This window comes from Monodelphis domestica, chromosome 2, assembly GCF_027887165.1.
Source record: "Monodelphis domestica isolate mMonDom1 chromosome 2, mMonDom1.pri, whole genome shotgun sequence".
Taxonomy (NCBI): Eukaryota; Metazoa; Chordata; class Mammalia; order Didelphimorphia; family Didelphidae; genus Monodelphis; species Monodelphis domestica.
In genome coordinates, this window is record NC_077228.1 from 80,638,565 (window position 1) to 80,655,381 (window position 16,817).

Genomic DNA, 16,817 nt, shown 5'->3' on the forward strand with positions numbered 1-16,817 from the left:
AAACACCCCCCGCCACCTTCTAGTTAAATTGGCCAGGAGTTAGAAGAGTTAAGGGATCATCTATGATCAAGGAAGATTAAACTTGTAAGATTTGATGTAATTTAGATATTACTGAGTATATTTGTATTTAGGGGGATATGAGAGATATAATCTAATGAATGTTTTATGGATTTCTCAAAGCATTTGGTGTTGGCCAAAATAAAGGATGAGTAATGGTTAAGTTCCTTTGAAATTCAGAAAGCCACTTATTTGAATGTTGACACTTATGCATTAATGATTATTAGTACAAGCATTTAGCACATAAAAAGGAAATGTTTATTGACATTAAATATAACTGAAACATTTGATGTATTTTTTATGTAGAGGTCGTGTGTACACATGCATGTGGTTCGTGCTCAAATAAGTCTGCGATCACATTGATTTAGGAGTTTCCTCTAACAATGCGGATCACTGTGTCCATGCTTGATCATCCTCTGTGCCTCTGGCCTTGGCCTAAGTTTGCCACAGGAATCATACCCAGCCTATTGGGAACGTCCTTCTCATTATTCTATCATTGTGAATGTACTAGTACAAAATTTCTTAACAATGTCTTCTTATTTGAAGTTCCTCATTGGTTATATGTTGCCAACTGTTCACCCCCAACATTTGCTCACCCCTCCATTGTCATCTGTTAAGTATTCATTTTTAATTCTTTAGTGATCATTATATTCTGTGTTATACTTCCTTCAATTCTTTGACCCACTACTTGTTCATCTATACTTTTCCATCTTGCACATACATACTACTTTCAAAACTTTTAGGCATTTCATCTAAATATTTGTCATAAACTGTACAGTTCATCTTGGGAAATGCAGTAATCTCAACATTCATCATTTACCTGGTCTTTCTTGTGTGATACTTAGGTTAAACTCTTGAGTGGTTTACAGATCTTTTCCAGGAAGTTCTGCAATGTTCTGGACTTTGATGCAATCAGCACAATGTCATCTGCAAATATGAGCATCTGGAGGACTTCACCATCCCCAGAGAAACCCTATTCAACTTGGACTCTATGTTGCAAACCCTCCACTATGGTGGTGAACAACTTTGGTGAGCACACATCTTCCTGTTTTATGCCTCACCTGATATTTATGATCAGAGGACTGTTGAATAGGGTTGTTGTTTTTTCTTTTCTTTTTCTTTTTGTTTTTTTGTTTTGTTTCTTTTTTTGTTACGTCCTTCAAGGATCTTGAATGATTTTGATTTGTGGATGGTACTTTGTTGGGAAAAGGGCCTATAAGGCAATAATTTCTTTTACTGAATCAAATGCTTTTTAAAAAATAATCAACAGTAAAGAAGATGAGTTCTTAGTCTTGTGTCATCAAGTAAATAACAAAATAAGACATGATCAGTTGCTTAATATCACCTGAATGTTTGATGCTTCAATTCCTACATAGTTGACTCTATATAAATGGAACACTATGTTTATAGGCTTGTTGATTTCTTACTAGCCAACTATTTTTTGTAAGGATAAAGTCTGATTTTTTTCTATTTGTTTTTCCAATTTCATCCTTAAATGCCCTTGGGATAACTTTGTTTAGTTGGATGTTTTGCCAAACTTTCTAAAAACTGGTTTTATCTTCCCCTGCTTCTCTCTGCTTTATGAGATGATATAGTTTATATCAGTCCATCATTCTTCTTCATAAAAATTTTCAAGTAAGTGTATATTGTAAATCATTGTTGCCCTTGGTTGTCACCTTTTTTTTACTTGGAAATCAAATGTTTGCTGACTAAAGCCGTTCCTGGGTTCTTTTGCTCTTGTAACAAATTTACAGAGGTTAAATTGGTGTATAAAATTATTATTCAGGTGGGTCATCTGATATTCATTTCCCTTTTCTCATTGTTATTTGGGTATTTAAATAATTCAAGGATAAGTTGTTTCACTGATATATCCTTCTTGCTTTTTTACTAATTATAATCTTTACCTTGGAAATTCACCTGTCTGACAGCACATAAACTGTTCAGGGATAAGTCCCACATCAATTACAAGTTTTTTCCTGCCCATATGGTTTGTTTGTTTATTTATTTATTTGGTGCTCATCTTGTTGTTCAAAGCTTAACAATTCCTTTCTCAAAGAGTGTTGATTATAAGGGTGTGAGAATTCTTTCTAGTCTGCAAGTTTTGACTTTTCTCATCCCTTTTTCTCAAACCATTTCCCATATAGTTCTTCTTGTCCTCAAGTTTTTCAGCCTAAAGTTTTATTGAAATCACCAAGTAACAAGAGTGTATGATGAGTGTATGATTAGCAACTCATCCTTACATTCAGGTACAACTCTTTTTTTTTTCCCTGTCTAGTTTTGCATACAGGAAGAATGCCAAGCTCAGTATTCTATCCATTACACTACCCATAGCTGCCCTATTCTTGAGAATATATATGCTAATGTATGCTTTTCCATAGATGCTAGATGTGATAAGGTAGAAGATGGGTAGACTATTCTCTAGTACCTGGACTTTTATTCATCCTTCATTTTGAGAAAGATTAATGAAATCTCAAGGTGATACCTTGACTGGTGGGTGAAATGGATTTAAGTAAAGAAGAGTTGCACAAAGCCAGCCTGACTCTCTTCCAGAGTCATCAAAGTTCAATGGCAAGACAAAAGTCAAGACAGCCGGTAATAGTTCAGGATGTGGTGGATGGATGACCTTGGCTTCTTTGATGCCTGAACAATTTCTGAGGGCTCCATAATACCTGCTTTTGCTGCTTTAATGACTGTTGGAAAAAAATTCTTCTCACCTTCCTCCGGGGCAAGTCTTCAAGTACTTTGGCTAGATATCCCCCTAACTCCCTGATTGGTTTGAGACTTGTCAGTTATTCTCAATCATCTGCTGAGAGGGTCTACCGGAGGGTGGCTGTTGTGCATGCTTATGCTTTTTGGAGTCACATGGAGTGAGACCTGGGTGATAAAGGTGATAAAGGGCTTAGCAAGCCTTCATAGCAGAGGTGCTAGTACTCCTAACGAGAATACCCAATACTCAACCCACCCTGACCCCAAGAGAGTCAGAAGACCTAAATTCAAATTTGACTCCAAAAACTGGGCAAGTCATTTAACTTTTCTTTGCCTCAGCTTCCTCAACTGTAAATTGGGGATAATATCTATCTCCCAGGGTTGTTTCAAAGATTAAGCGAAGCCTCCTGATTGAGGTATTCCTGAAGGAATTAATATGCCCAAGGCCAGATTTAAACTCAATAAGATGAATCTTTCTGAATTTCAGGCATTGTGCTCTGTCTACTTTGCCACATAGCCATCCTGCTAAGTGCTTTACATTTACATATTATTTGATTTCTTAAAATAACTTTGGGAGGGAGGTATGCTGTTCTACTCATTTTACAGTTGAGGAAACTGAGGCAGACAAATTAGTGATTTGCCCAGTCACACAACTGACTCAGTGCCTCAAGTCTTCCTGGCATCAGGCCCAGAGCGCTCTATACACTGAACCACCTAGCTCCCTCTAATTATTAGTGATTTAGAGAAGATTTTATTATGGTTATTGATAACTTAGGATTTTTTTCTTTTGAAAATTGCCCTTTCATATCTTTGACCCTATCATTTGGAAAATAGCTCTTTATATTGAAGTAATTTTCCTGTGTCTTATAGCAGAGGAACATGAAAAATACTTTTTTCTCATTTACTTCTCTTCTAATTTTAGCTGCCTTGGTTTTATTTGTACAAAATCACATTCATTTTCAGTTGTTGTTATGGTATGTTATGTTATGTTATGTTATGTTATGTTCTTTTGCATATACATTACAGTAGTCATTGCTTTCCTGACTGTACTTAATTTCACGTTGCACCAATTCACACAAGTTTTTCCATCGTTGAATTAATCATATTTGTCATTTCTTACAACAAAGGAATATTTCATTACATTCATATAACATAGTTTGCCTATCCATTTTATAATTGATGAGCATCTGCTTTGTTTCAAGTTTTTTGCTACCATAGAAGTGCTACTGTAATTATTTTGTATGGACTCCTCTCCCTCTTTTTTTGGTCATTGTACTCCTTGAGGTGGTATATATTTAGCAATGGAATATATCAAACTAAAGGGTGTGGACGTTTTAATCTCGGCATCATTTCAAGTTTCTTTCTAGGATAGTAGTACCATTCATAGCTCCATCAACAATATATTAACTTCCAATGATGAAGTATGTAACCCACTCCTAACAGAAGTAAAAGACTTAGAGTACAGAGGGAAAATAATTTCCAAATAAGAGGATCAAGGAAGGAGTCATTTTTTAAAATGATCAAAAACAAAGTAATATTTTTCTTCTCAGCTTGATCACTTCTCATCTCTGAAAATTGTGTTGTCATTAAATAGCTTAACTTTAGCCATAGGTGTGTAGATTTCTACCCTAGGTCAACATTTCTTGGAACAGACCCATAATTGCTTGATACCACTATATGCTTTGTCAAGAAGTTTCAAAAGTTGATATAGTGATGCTCATCCCCAACTTAAGAAAAGTTTTAGAAGCATTTATTACTCATTTCCATTGCTGCCCTTCCCCCAAATTGAACACATATGTATGGTCCAGTAAAATGAATTCTCTCATTGGCCATGTACAAAAGTACATGTCACATTCTGCATGTAAAAGTTGAATATATCATCTCTTTGGCAGGAAGAGGATGGCGTGATTTACTTCAGCTCTTTGATTTCATGAGAGTTCTAAAGTCTTTTTGGGGTTTCCCCCCCCTCTGTAATGTTGTAAAAATTGTTCCTTGTCACTTTACTCTATCCATTCATAGAGGTCTTTCTAGTTTCCTTTTGGTCTAGCAGGAAATATTAAGTTCTGACTATATGCCAGCTGCTATGCTAAGGGCCAGGAATGGAGATAAGAAAAAGACAGTCCCTGCCTTTCTGAAGTTTACTCTCTAATGGGGGAAGATAACACAAAAAGGGAACTAAAAAGCTTGGAGAAGGGGAAGCTGAGTAAGAAGGTGTCTGATGAAAAATAATGAATTGCTGACCTGAAAGCTCCCTTTAAGTGCAGGCTTTGGAAAAGAGTTTTTTGTTCTGTACCCTACTCAGAATAATACCCTACTTCACAGTATTAAAGGTATTGAAGAAGTATGAGGTGCACAAGGTTGCTGATGGGTTTCCTTGGGAACATGATTGGGAAAGTCACGTTCAAGGAATAAGGTTAGTGAGAAATGATTTCAGGAAATACCTTTCATCATTTTTTAATGGCAAATTGTAGTCCTTCATATTCATTTTACTATTTGTTTAGTCATCCCCCAACTGATGAGCATTCCCTTAGTTTCCAGTCTTTGATGTCCTCAAAAAAGGACTATGAATATTTTCGACCTAATATTTGGTTTAAAGGGTTTGTACAGTTTTAGTAACTTTTTTTTTTTTAAACAAAATTCTGAAATTTTTACCAGAATGCATAGGTCCACCAACAGTACACAAGGGGATACTGTTTTTCCACAGTCTCTCTGACATTTGTCATTTTCCTCTTAGTGACATAAAACCTTTTCAGGCACCTCCTACACACACACAAACAAGTTTTTTTTAACTTATTTAATTTAAAAAAAAAAACTATATTTTTATAATATTTAGGTAATTTGATCAAATGTTGCATTGCTCATATTTACTGACAAAAGGCCTTTATAAATTTTATATCTGCAACTTTTAGAATCATTAACTATAATAATGGCATTGTTTTGAATGGAATTGTTCTCCGAATATGTCACTGATTTTTTTCAGTCCTGTCGGACACTTTGTACCCCATTTGAGATTTTCTTGGCAAAGACAATGGATTGGTTTGCCATTTCCTTCTTCAGTTCATTTGACATCTGACGAAATTGAAGCAAATAGGGCTAAGTAACTTGCCTAGTGTCATACAGCTAGTAAATGTCTGAACTGGATTTGGACTTGGATCTTCTTATCCCCAAACCTAGTGCTCTTATCTGCAGTACCACCTAGCTGCCCTTGAAATCAATTCTTTCCCAAGAATTCTTATTAAAATTGATATTTTGACTTTAAAAAGACCAGTAATAAAATTTGTTTCTTTTTGATACGCTAGAGAATTATTGATTTATTGGTAACCAAAACAGAGTACATAACAAGCATTTCATTTATATATCTTAGTACAAGTTTTTGCCTGTGAAGCATGCAACATTGCCACATTAATCAGAAGGGACCAATCTTTAATGTTGTACTTTTAGACTACAGTTGTTTTTCCACATGCTATTTTTATTTTCATTGAAATATTCTCTTTGATATGTTAAAATCGTACATTTTCCCCACTGTCAGCTATATCTTTTAACTTTATCCACAAGCAGTACAAAAGAAGAAACTGTTAGTGTCTCAATAGATTGATCAAAAAGTTCTTTAGACTCATGGGCAATTCTCCCTCCCACTGTGTTAATCAAAAGTGGAACCATTAGAAATTGCTTTGCAGGTGTTTCAACTATCAATAGCTACAGTTACACCATTGTTTCTCATTAAATTCGATGTTTTACTTTGAGCAATTATGTGAGCAGTTTTATGATGAAAGCAGTTCTTTAGGTAACGGCAGTATGTATGTAGCCTTTGATACTATCGACCACTCTTTTCTCCTAGATGGCTCCTGTCTCTGAGTAATAGTCCTGCTTTCTCCTGGTTGACCTACTGCAGATGCTTTTCTTACTTATCCTCCTTTGTTCTCTCATCATACTTTAGCGCACCAAACTAGTTATTTCCTAAAGTTTTGTCCTAGCAATTTTATCTCTACATTTTTTTCTTTGAAACTTCTTAAGTTCCTCTGGGCTTAACCAATCATCTTTGTGCAGAATGTTCCCTGATGTACAAAGTGTCCCTAAAGTGTTAGCACAGTTTTTAAGAAAACTACACTCTACTCAGTCACTGTATGGGCCTGTCTTCAGTTTCTCCCCTGAGCTTCAGACTTGCATTACCAGTTGTCTATTGGACATTACAAACTGAATATCTTAGAAACGTCTCAAAATTCATCATGACCAAAACTGAGCTTGTTTTTGCTGCAAAATTTTCCACTTTTCCAGACCTTTCAGTTGCTATCAAAGGCACCAACACCCTCCCATTGCCTCAAGTGTATGATCTTGCTATTTCTGCCTTTAGAACATCTCTCCCTAGTCTCTTATATCTAATCACATAACCCACTGTTGTTACCCAAGTTCAGGTTCTCATCACCTCCCACAAAAAGGCTTCTAACCTGTTTTCTTGCCTCAGGTCTCTCCCTACTCCAGTTTGTCCATTTCATGCACACTACCAAAGTCATCTTCCATAAAACAAAGATGCCATTTTGACAATCAACTCCAAAGACTTCTCTTTACTTTGAACATAAAACATAAATTCTCTTTAGCTTTTAGAGGTCTACAAACAATCTTCCCTCAATCTATCATTCTAGCCTCATTGGATATTTACAATGCTTCATGACACTCCATCTCCTGTCTCTGGGCCTTAGCAAAGGCTTTACTTTTTTCTGAAATCTATCCCTTTCTTACCTTTGCTTCAGAGAGTCCATCTCTTTAAAACACAGTTAGAAGCACCATCTTGAGCATGAAATCTTTGTTGTTATGCCCCAACCCGTGTCAGCTAGTGCTCACCCTTCCAAATTTCCTTTTATGTAACTACTTTGCATATATTTATAACATTGTGTTTGTGTGTGTGTGCGCGTGCGTAAAGTTGTTGGATTTTCCATTCCATTCAAATATAAGGTCCTTTTGAATGTTCTTCCTTTAATTTTTTTGTATTTACGTCCAATACAAAATAACTTGGCTATTTTGTGAGCTTAGGTTGACTGATGGCAACAATGGCAGGCCCTGCCCAGTTCAAGATTTGACATGTTTTGGCTCAAATTTGAATTGGCAAATTTCATAGCAAATCATCTCTATGTTGCATTTCCTGTAAGATAGAACAAATAACAACTAACATTTATATAGCATCTATTACATGCCAAATGTTTTGCTTAGCACTTTACAAATATTATCTGATTTGATCCTCCCAATAACTTTGGGAGGTAGGTCCCATTATTATCCCCACGTTTACTGTTATGAAAACTGAGGCAAACATGAAATGACTTGCCCATGGGCACAGAACTAAAAAGTAAGTGTCTGAGGCTTGATTTGAAACTCAAGTCTTCCTGAATTGACTCCAAATCCAGATCTCTGTACACTCTTGTCACCTAGCACATTCACATTAAGTAAATGAAAGATAAAGCATTAAGTGCTTTCTAGGTGCTGCAAAGCACTATGTTAAGTGTTTGAATTACAAATAGGAAAGTGAGATAATCCTTCCTTCTTCTGGAAGTGCCAAAACCAATGAGAGAGGCAAACACAGATAGATAGGCAGGTTCAGCTACTGCACCAGGGCAGGTGATGAAGCTTGAAATCAGAGGGCAAGTAGATGTAGAACTCAGTTTGTTTGGAATATAAAGATATATTCAAATAATGCATAAATTGCCTTTTTATTGTCATTTTGATATTTGTGCAAAGGACTTGGATGGTGAGAACTGTTTTCAGTGTTTTCAGTATTTCTTGTGGCTTCTAAGAAAGGGGCAGGGTCTGAAGCAGTGGCAGAGGTAGTCGGCCAGCTTTCTTTACAGGTTGCTTGCTACCTTATTTTGTTAATTACTAAAATAATATTTTGTCAATAATCTGGCTTTTATTGGTTTAAATTTTGTTTTCATAGTGGGGAAATAGAGTTGTTTTTGCAGGAATTATAGTTATCCAGTAATTTTGTCATTGCTTCTTACCCTTCAAAAAAGGTTTTTTACCCCCAGTTAGGAAAGCTTTTGCTTATGTCATTTAGCTGAACTTAGTTTTCTCTATGTTGATCAGTTCTGGATTCTAACTTATGTTTTTTTTCTCTTTTGCAGGCAGGCAGAAGTCCTGAAGGCTGACATGACAGGTAATTGCCTTGTCTTTATTTTATCCTCTTTAGTATCCTCTTTCTTTGGTTATTGATAAGAAATGTTTAATTATCTTCTTCAAAAGTGAAACATAACTTACTGTTTGTTAAATGTTTAGTTTCTTTTTCAACTTAAGACATAGATAGTCTAATCCATGTTGAGGCGTATGTAAAAAAATAATATACTCTTATATACTTAGAAAGTAGTTCTTTTGCTAGTTATCTAGCTTAAAGAAAGGAAATTTAATCAGAAATAAGAAAGAAGTGTCCTTCTCTCTGAATAAGAAAGAAGTGTCCTTCTCTCTGGCATGCCTTTCAAACTTCCCTAAATAATAACTGGAGTCTAGTAAAGTTACTGCACTAAGAAGCCTACATTCCATTATTGTGAGGAAAAGCATGACAACACTGTTGTATAAAGTATCTGGGGAGGGGGGGAATAGAAAAATGACTATTGTTCCCAGCTTTTATAGAAGTCCGTGTAAATAACATCCCATCCATGAAAGAATGTAAAAACTATGATTTTCAGTTATACCTTTGCAGATTTTTCATCATAAAGGAAATAGACTGCTAAAATGTCTTTTCTTCAGTTTTTAAAGAGCTGGTGATATTCAAACAGAAAGGTTAAAAGTTAACTCTGATCATTATTATGACATCACAGTGCTCTCTATTGCTAACATTTATAATCTTTATTTTAGAGCAAAGCCAGTACACAGAGAAACATTTAGATATATACTGGCAAATGTACTTGAGCAGGTTTATGATTTTGTTGATTTGAGCACCTCCTCCAATAGAGAAAATCACAACCCCAGATCTAGGCTTTCTTGTCATCTACAATTCTATTCCTTCCAACAAGATTCACCCAGCATGCTGAGAGTTTCTTCTAGACTTGGAAATTATTTGAATATCTAAGCTGGCCACTTCCTGACAGCTCCTCTCTTTGGCTACATTCAATTCAGTGAGCAATTATTAAATTCCTTTTCTGTACAGGACTTTGTGCTAGGGATATAAAAATCCAAACAGTCTTTACCCTCCCAGAACTTACCTTTCACTGGGAGAACAGAACATCTATGTAGATAAATAAATACAAAATATACACATATAATATAGCATAATTTATAGAGACAGACCGACACTGAGGATTTCAAGAGGTAAAGATAAAGTTCCAAATTGTGGAGTGCCACATGTCAGGCACCAATTACATGGTTGCATACTTGGAAGAGCTAACAGGCCATTTTAATTAGAACAGAGAAGAGGAATCAGAAATAAAGCAAAAAAAATGATAGATTGGGGGTGAGGACAGAGCCTTAAATGCCAGATTGAGGATTTTGTTTTTGTATTTTGTCCCTAAGACATTAATCTCATTTTTTCCTTCATTTAGTAGAGATTTACATAGTCTGATCTGTTTTCAGAGTATCAATTTGGCAAATGTGTAACCAGTTTAATCTTCTTTTTTCTGATCAGAAATCTCTGAAAATATCCTTTTGAGTGACTCACAACTTCAATTCTTCAGAGACTTTATATATTGTGACATTCAGTTATATAGTTTCACTGGAAGAATGATGATGATAAGTCTTTAAACTTTAAAGTTTCAGATCATTAGAAGAACTCTGCAGATTTCCAAAGGCAGTATGGCCTGACCTGTATGCCTTTAATTCTGGGCCCATTATTTGTTCATCTGCAGTGTTTCTCCAAGATGCAGGCACTGAAGGATCACCACTATAGGTTGGCCCAGGTTGTCAATCTAGTTGTGCAATAAGTATTCTTTTGCTGCCTACTTTTTCCTGTTGGACAGTTAGGCTGAACTCATTGATTGGAGTATTTATAGATTTTATTTAACAGGCTTTTCAGTGGTCTGGGGCTTGATGCAGTCAACCACAACCCGGGTATCTGGAGGACCTTACTAACTATAGGGAATCCCTCTTCAATTTTAACTCTGCATTCATACAGTGGCAAATATCATCATGCCTTGTTTGGATTTAATTCTATTACATCTTTAAGGGAATCTTGTAATATGTTCTTGAGACACCTTTGCAATGCCAGATCCAATTTTTATTTTTAAGACAAACTTTTATTGATGTCTTTCATATTTTTACATCACCAAAATTTCCCCCATTATCTTTCTCCTTCCCTAGAAAGCCATCTTATATAATAAATAAAATGTGATCAATATGAAAGTCTGAAAATGTGTGTAGTGTGTCATACTCATAGACCTCTCCCACCTTGCAAAGATGTGAGATGGCATGGTATGTATCCTCATATCTCTTTGGAGCCATTTTGCAACATTCATTGTACATGTAGTGGGGAGAAGAGGGCTCTTTCCAATTACATCATTTTACTCAGTTTGTGTACTTTCTTGGCTCCGCTTATTCCTTCATCAGTTATGTAAGTCTTTTCCATATTTCTCTGAATTCATCATTTATTGTTTCTTACAGTATCACCAATGGGTGGTCATTTACTTTGTTTCTTCTAATTCTTTGCTTTCACAGATGTACCCCACCCCCCTTTTTAAACTAATCTCCAGTCAATATGTATCTACTTTGTTATTAATTCTTTGCTATCATAAAAAGTGCTACTATAAATATTTTTGTATGTTTGGGAACTTTATTAATGACTCAGTAAGTGGAACTCTGGATCAAAGGGTATAGATATATAGTTACTTTAATTTGCATAGTTTCAAATGGCTTTCCAGAATAGTTGTATTAAATCACAGATCCACCAATAGTACACCAGTGTGCCTATCTAACCAAAGCCCTCTTAACATTTATCATTTACATCTTTTATCATCTTTGTCAATCTTTACAGGGTATGAGTAAACCCTTAATATTTTGATTTGCATTTCTCTTACTATTAGTAGTTTGCACCCTTCTTATGGGTGTTAATAATTTACAGCTTTTTTTTTTTGAGAACTTCATATTCTTTGACCATTTATCTATTGGGGAATGGCTTTCGGAGTGTGTATTTATGTCTGCATGTATGTTTATACAAATATGCATAACATATGTTAATGTTTTACATATATCTGGGATGACAAATCCTTATTGGAGAAATTTGAGCCAGACTTTCCCCCCTTCATTTGATTTAATCAGGTTTATTAATTTTGTGGGTACCAAAGTTCTTTTTAATTTCATGGAACCAGTTATCTCTTTTGTCTTTTGTAATTGCTCCTATCCTTTATTTGGTTAAGAATATATCTATAACATTTGCTTCTATTCTAATTTTCAGTGTTAAGATTTTTAATATTAAGGTCACATCCACTTGGAATGTATTGTAGAATATGCTGCAAAGTGCTAGTCTAAGCCTAATTTCTGCCATACTGCTCTACAGTTTTTCCAGTAATTTTCATGAACTAGGGAATCCTTTCTCATTTATTTTCTAACACTGGGCTATTGAGTTCCATTATTGGATAGTAAACATTTATTAAGAAAGAACCTAATAGAGGGTCAGCTGGGTGGCTCAGTGGACTGAAAGTCAGGTCAATTGGCCTGAATTCAATTCTGAATCAAATCTGGCCTCAGACACTAGCTTTGTGAGCATGGGCAAGTTACTTAACCCTCATTACTTAGCCATACCTTACTCTTCTGCCTTGAAATCAATATAGAGTAATGATGTACCTGATATAACTGGCATTGTTTTAAGTGCTGGGGATACAAAAAAGAACTATAAACTATGCTGGAGTATTCCAAAAGAGTGCTTCTGGGGCTGGCTTGGTTGCCCTCAAGTGAGGTTTTGGCATAGGGGGTCTCCCTTCTATTTTCCAGTTACAGAAAATCCAGGGCCAATGTGATCTTATACTATGATGTTCCCGATGGCTTGATGAAGAGGTCTTATTTTTTATTTTCCTCCTTCCAATATTTCATTATCTACCTCTTTTTAAACCAATAATACATAGTTTTGATGACTGCTTCTTTATAATATAGTTTGGGACCTATAAATTCTATACTCCTTTTGATCCTACCAACATTTACTCATTTCCCTTTATATCATGGATCTTTTGTTTCTTCAAAATGAAGGGTTATCATTTTATCAAGCCCTATAAAGTATCCCTTTGATAATTTGGTGTAATAGTAAAAGTAAATTAACTTTGGTAATATCATTTTTGTTACATTGGCATAACTTAACCAAGAGGAGTAGATATTCCTCCACTTATTTTAATATTCCTCTGGATTTTTTAAAGGAATATTTTGTAATTGAATCTATATAAATGTTTTGGTAAATTGATCCCCAAATATATTATTTTGTTGTTTTTTTTTTTTGGAAAAAGATTTTGATTTCTATAACTTTCTATTGAATTTTGTTATCCTGTATAAAATTCATTGATTTTTGAGGGTTTGTTTAGTATTCTGAAACTTTGTTGATGAGTTAGCCTTAGTGTGTCTCAATGAAAATCTTTATTGATTCTGTAAGATTTTCTGAGTAAACATCATGTGCCATGTAGGTGGTATAGTTTTATCTTTTCTTTATACCGCTAATTTTTTTTTCTTGTCTTATTGCTATTGCTAACCTTTCTAGAATGCTAGCAAATAAAGGCAGATAATTCCTATTTTGGAAGAGGTTTGAGACTTTGTGAGAATCAGAGAAAGTAATAGACTCTATCTTGTTAGTTGCATCACTTAAGTGGCTCTTAGCTTCAGCTTTCCTATATACAGCTTCCTTTCTCTTTTTTTTTAATGGATATTCTGTTTGATTAGCAGATCTATAGTGATTTTCCCTGACCAGATCAAAGAACTAAAGAACTTTTAAAGTCAGCCTAATCTAATTTCCTATTCTTATTGTTAGATTGAGTCTATATCTTTTGTAGATATTTCTAACCTTTTTTTTTTGTGGACTCTTAAGCTTTCTGGTGAAACTTCTGGGATCCTTCTTAGAATAATGTTTTTAAATGTATAAAATATGTGGGATTATAAAAAACTTATAATTCAGTTATCAGATTTTTTAAAAAGAAATATCTTACATATTTTAGGTTTACAACCCCTGATCTGGGGACAGGTAGGTAGGTGGCTTGGTGGATTAAAAGCGAGACTTAGAGATGGGAGGTCCTGGACTCAAATGTGACCTCAGATACTTCTTAGCTGTGGGACCCGGGCAAGTCATTTAACTCCTGTTGTCTAGCCCTTACCATTCTTCTGCTGAGAACCAATACCCAGGGGCAGCCAGGTGACTCAGTGGATTGAGAGCCAGGCTTAGAGATGGAGATCCTAGATTCATATCTGGCCACAGACACTTCCTAGCTCTATGACCCTGGGCAAGTCAGTTAACTCTTGTTGCCTAATTCTCATTACTCTTTCAGGTAAGAGTTTTTTTAAAAAGATAGTAACTAATAAATAGTATTGTTTCCAAGATAGACAGTAAAGGTTTATAAAGGGGGGAAAAACCTGATCTCTTGTGATAGTGTACTATATATAATAGTTTTCTTTGGTTAGGGAAAGAGAACGAAGTGATTGATATAGTACCTTGAGTTAAACAATGTTATTTTGTTTTTATTTTTGTTACTCAGATTCCAAGCTGGGTCCAGCTGAGGTCTGGACATCTAGGCAGGCTCTGCAGGACCTGTACCAGAAAATGCTAGTTACTGATCTGGAGTATGCTTTAGACAAGAAAGTGGAACAGGATCTGTAAGTATTCAAATTTTGGGGTATGGTAGTTATACAAAAGAATCATCTTTTCAGTACTTCATAAGAAAAATTTTTCTTAACTGCTATCAAAACAAACCTGTATTAGAGGACTGATTATTTATTCTTCAAACAAAATCTTTGGCCACTTTAATATTATAAAAATAGACTTCAGGGATAGAATGAGGAGTTTTAGGAAATGAACCACAAAAATCTTATTACTAGGCTGTTTAGGGCAGCTTTGTTGATCTTACAGGACAAATTTATTAGGACATACTTAGCATTAGGAGTAGGAGGTGGAGTGATTGGGGCTATTAATAACTCTGCACAGTCATTTTCTATGCTATACATTTTACTCAGCATGACATACAAATTAAGATTGATTAGGTGGTGAATCAGTGGAGGTCTCCAAACAGTTTAGCAACGTCTGTCTTCAATAAATATAATTCTCTTATATGAAACTGTGGTATCATTGATGTCATTGCTCAGTGATAAAAGACCTTTTTCATACATGAACAGGGAGGGCATAGTGATAATGATCCCTCTGCTAAAGGCATTCCTTAAAGAGATCTTGGCTTGCTCAGGTAGTCTCTTAACCCACCTGATTATTGGGTCCTTTATCTTGGTCACTCTTTTTCCTGTTCTTCTTTTCTTTTCTTTTTTTTGTTTTTAGTAGGCTTGTTATGAGGGTTATATATTATACTTTACAATGTACATCGGTGATACAGTCTGACCCTTGGTGTAAATGAATTAACACAATAGGCACTTAATGCTTTTAATACCTATCATTAGTTTCAGTGTTCAGAAATTTGTCTGACTTAAATTTGGATGTTGTGGGGAACACACTAGTGTGAGATCTTATAACCTTGAGGACAAGTTTTTATAAGATTATCCTTGGAGAAGTGCCCCAATAGTTACTGGTTGTGATTGTCCATGGAAAATGAGTATTGATGCCACAATTTGTTCAGATATTTTGTGTGTTCACTAAGATTATTTAGATTCCACAGTAATTTCAGTACTAGGTTAGAGAATAGGTAGGTTTTTTTTAAATAAGTGAGCAGTTTTTAATATAATTTTACTTTTAAGAATGTTATAATTATAACAAATAGTTCTTTCTTGTTCTCAGGGGGACCAGTGTCTGCCCAGTGAGTCACTGCTATAGCAAATAGAATTACGTTTTGTTTTCAGCTGGAATCATGCCTTTAAGAATCAGATCACAACACTACAGGGCCAGGCAAAGAATCGAGCAAACCCTAATCGGAGTGAAGTTCAAGCAAATCTTTCTCTGTTTTTAGAGGCAGCTAGTGGCTTCTATACGCAGGTGAGTTCTACATTGCAATCATCAGATGTGACTTTTGAGTTATTAAATAAAATATTTTAAAGTTTTTCATAATACTGTGTTTTCTGTACCCCTCCCCACCAGGGTTAGCAGGAATTATAAAATTAATCTTTTAGCAGAACATGGAACAAGCCCCCAGGCTATAGGTGAGGATATTCTGGATTTTGTCATGTGAAAAATCAATGGATTTTTAAATATCACAAATATAAGTTTATAAGATGTGTGTATGTAGATACTTACATATTTTAGAAAGGTGTGGGATTCTAGAAAGGATGATAGGATAGCTGTTCAGTAGGAAAAGATCTAATATGAACATTGCTTAAAGAAAATCATTTAGCTAGCTTTTTTCTCCCTTTTAAAAAATATTGTGGTAAATGTGAAATTCTGGGTAGGATTCTGTGTGTGTTCTGAAAGTAGAGTCATATGATGGTAGAAGAGAAATAATGAAACTTGGAGCATCATGTGAATTCTCTTAGAATCCCTTCAGTGAAATTCATTTTTGCAGCTTTGAGGTGTTTTAGACTACATGGGTTCCTAGAACTGGAAGATACATTAGGATTGCATAATAACCCCAATAATTTTGAATATATCTCTTTACATATATTCACACATAGTTCTGGGTACAAACAAAATAAAGGGTATGGAATTCTTGTACTGGGAAAGCTCTTTTATGATGTCTTCCTGTACTACTATTTGTCTCTGATATATCCACTTTGGCTCCTATAGCTTTAAATTAGAGATTGATGGGGAGGGGAATCAATGTTGAATCCTGGGAGAGATAGCTTGGCATCAGTTTATTAATCTTTCTACTTAAGAATAATGGATAGTTTTTTATAGCATTGTTGCTAATACCAGGTAGATCTGAGTCTCAATTACCATTTAAAATAAGTTTTCAAGCTCTGCCTATATTAATAATTTCTGATTCTTGAGGAAGGGTTTTGTGGAGATCTGAACTTTTACTGCC

General features: G+C 35.0%; 1 protein-coding gene across 13 annotated transcripts in view; it reads left to right on the plus strand.

Moving 5' to 3' along the window:
* SMG7 (SMG7 nonsense mediated mRNA decay factor) overlaps positions 1-16,817 on the plus strand; it is a 130,495-nt gene that overhangs the window by 74,605 nt on the left and 39,073 nt on the right. For 5 of the 13 annotated variants that reach the window (XM_007480936.3, XM_007480941.2, XM_007480940.2 and 2 more), the window contains exons 1-4: positions 927-1,086; positions 8,874-8,905; positions 14,400-14,517; positions 15,703-15,835. In XM_007480936.3, coding sequence (XP_007480998.1) covers positions 1,049-1,086; positions 8,874-8,905; positions 14,400-14,517; positions 15,703-15,835 — 321 coding nt within the window. In that variant the 5' untranslated portion in view covers positions 927-1,048. Of the gene's footprint in view, positions 1-926; positions 1,087-8,873; positions 8,906-9,644; positions 9,861-14,399; positions 14,518-15,640; positions 15,836-16,817 lie in introns of those variants that run through there. The other 8 variants (XM_007480938.3, XM_007480937.3, XM_056815632.1 and 5 more) reach the window with 4 other exon arrangements.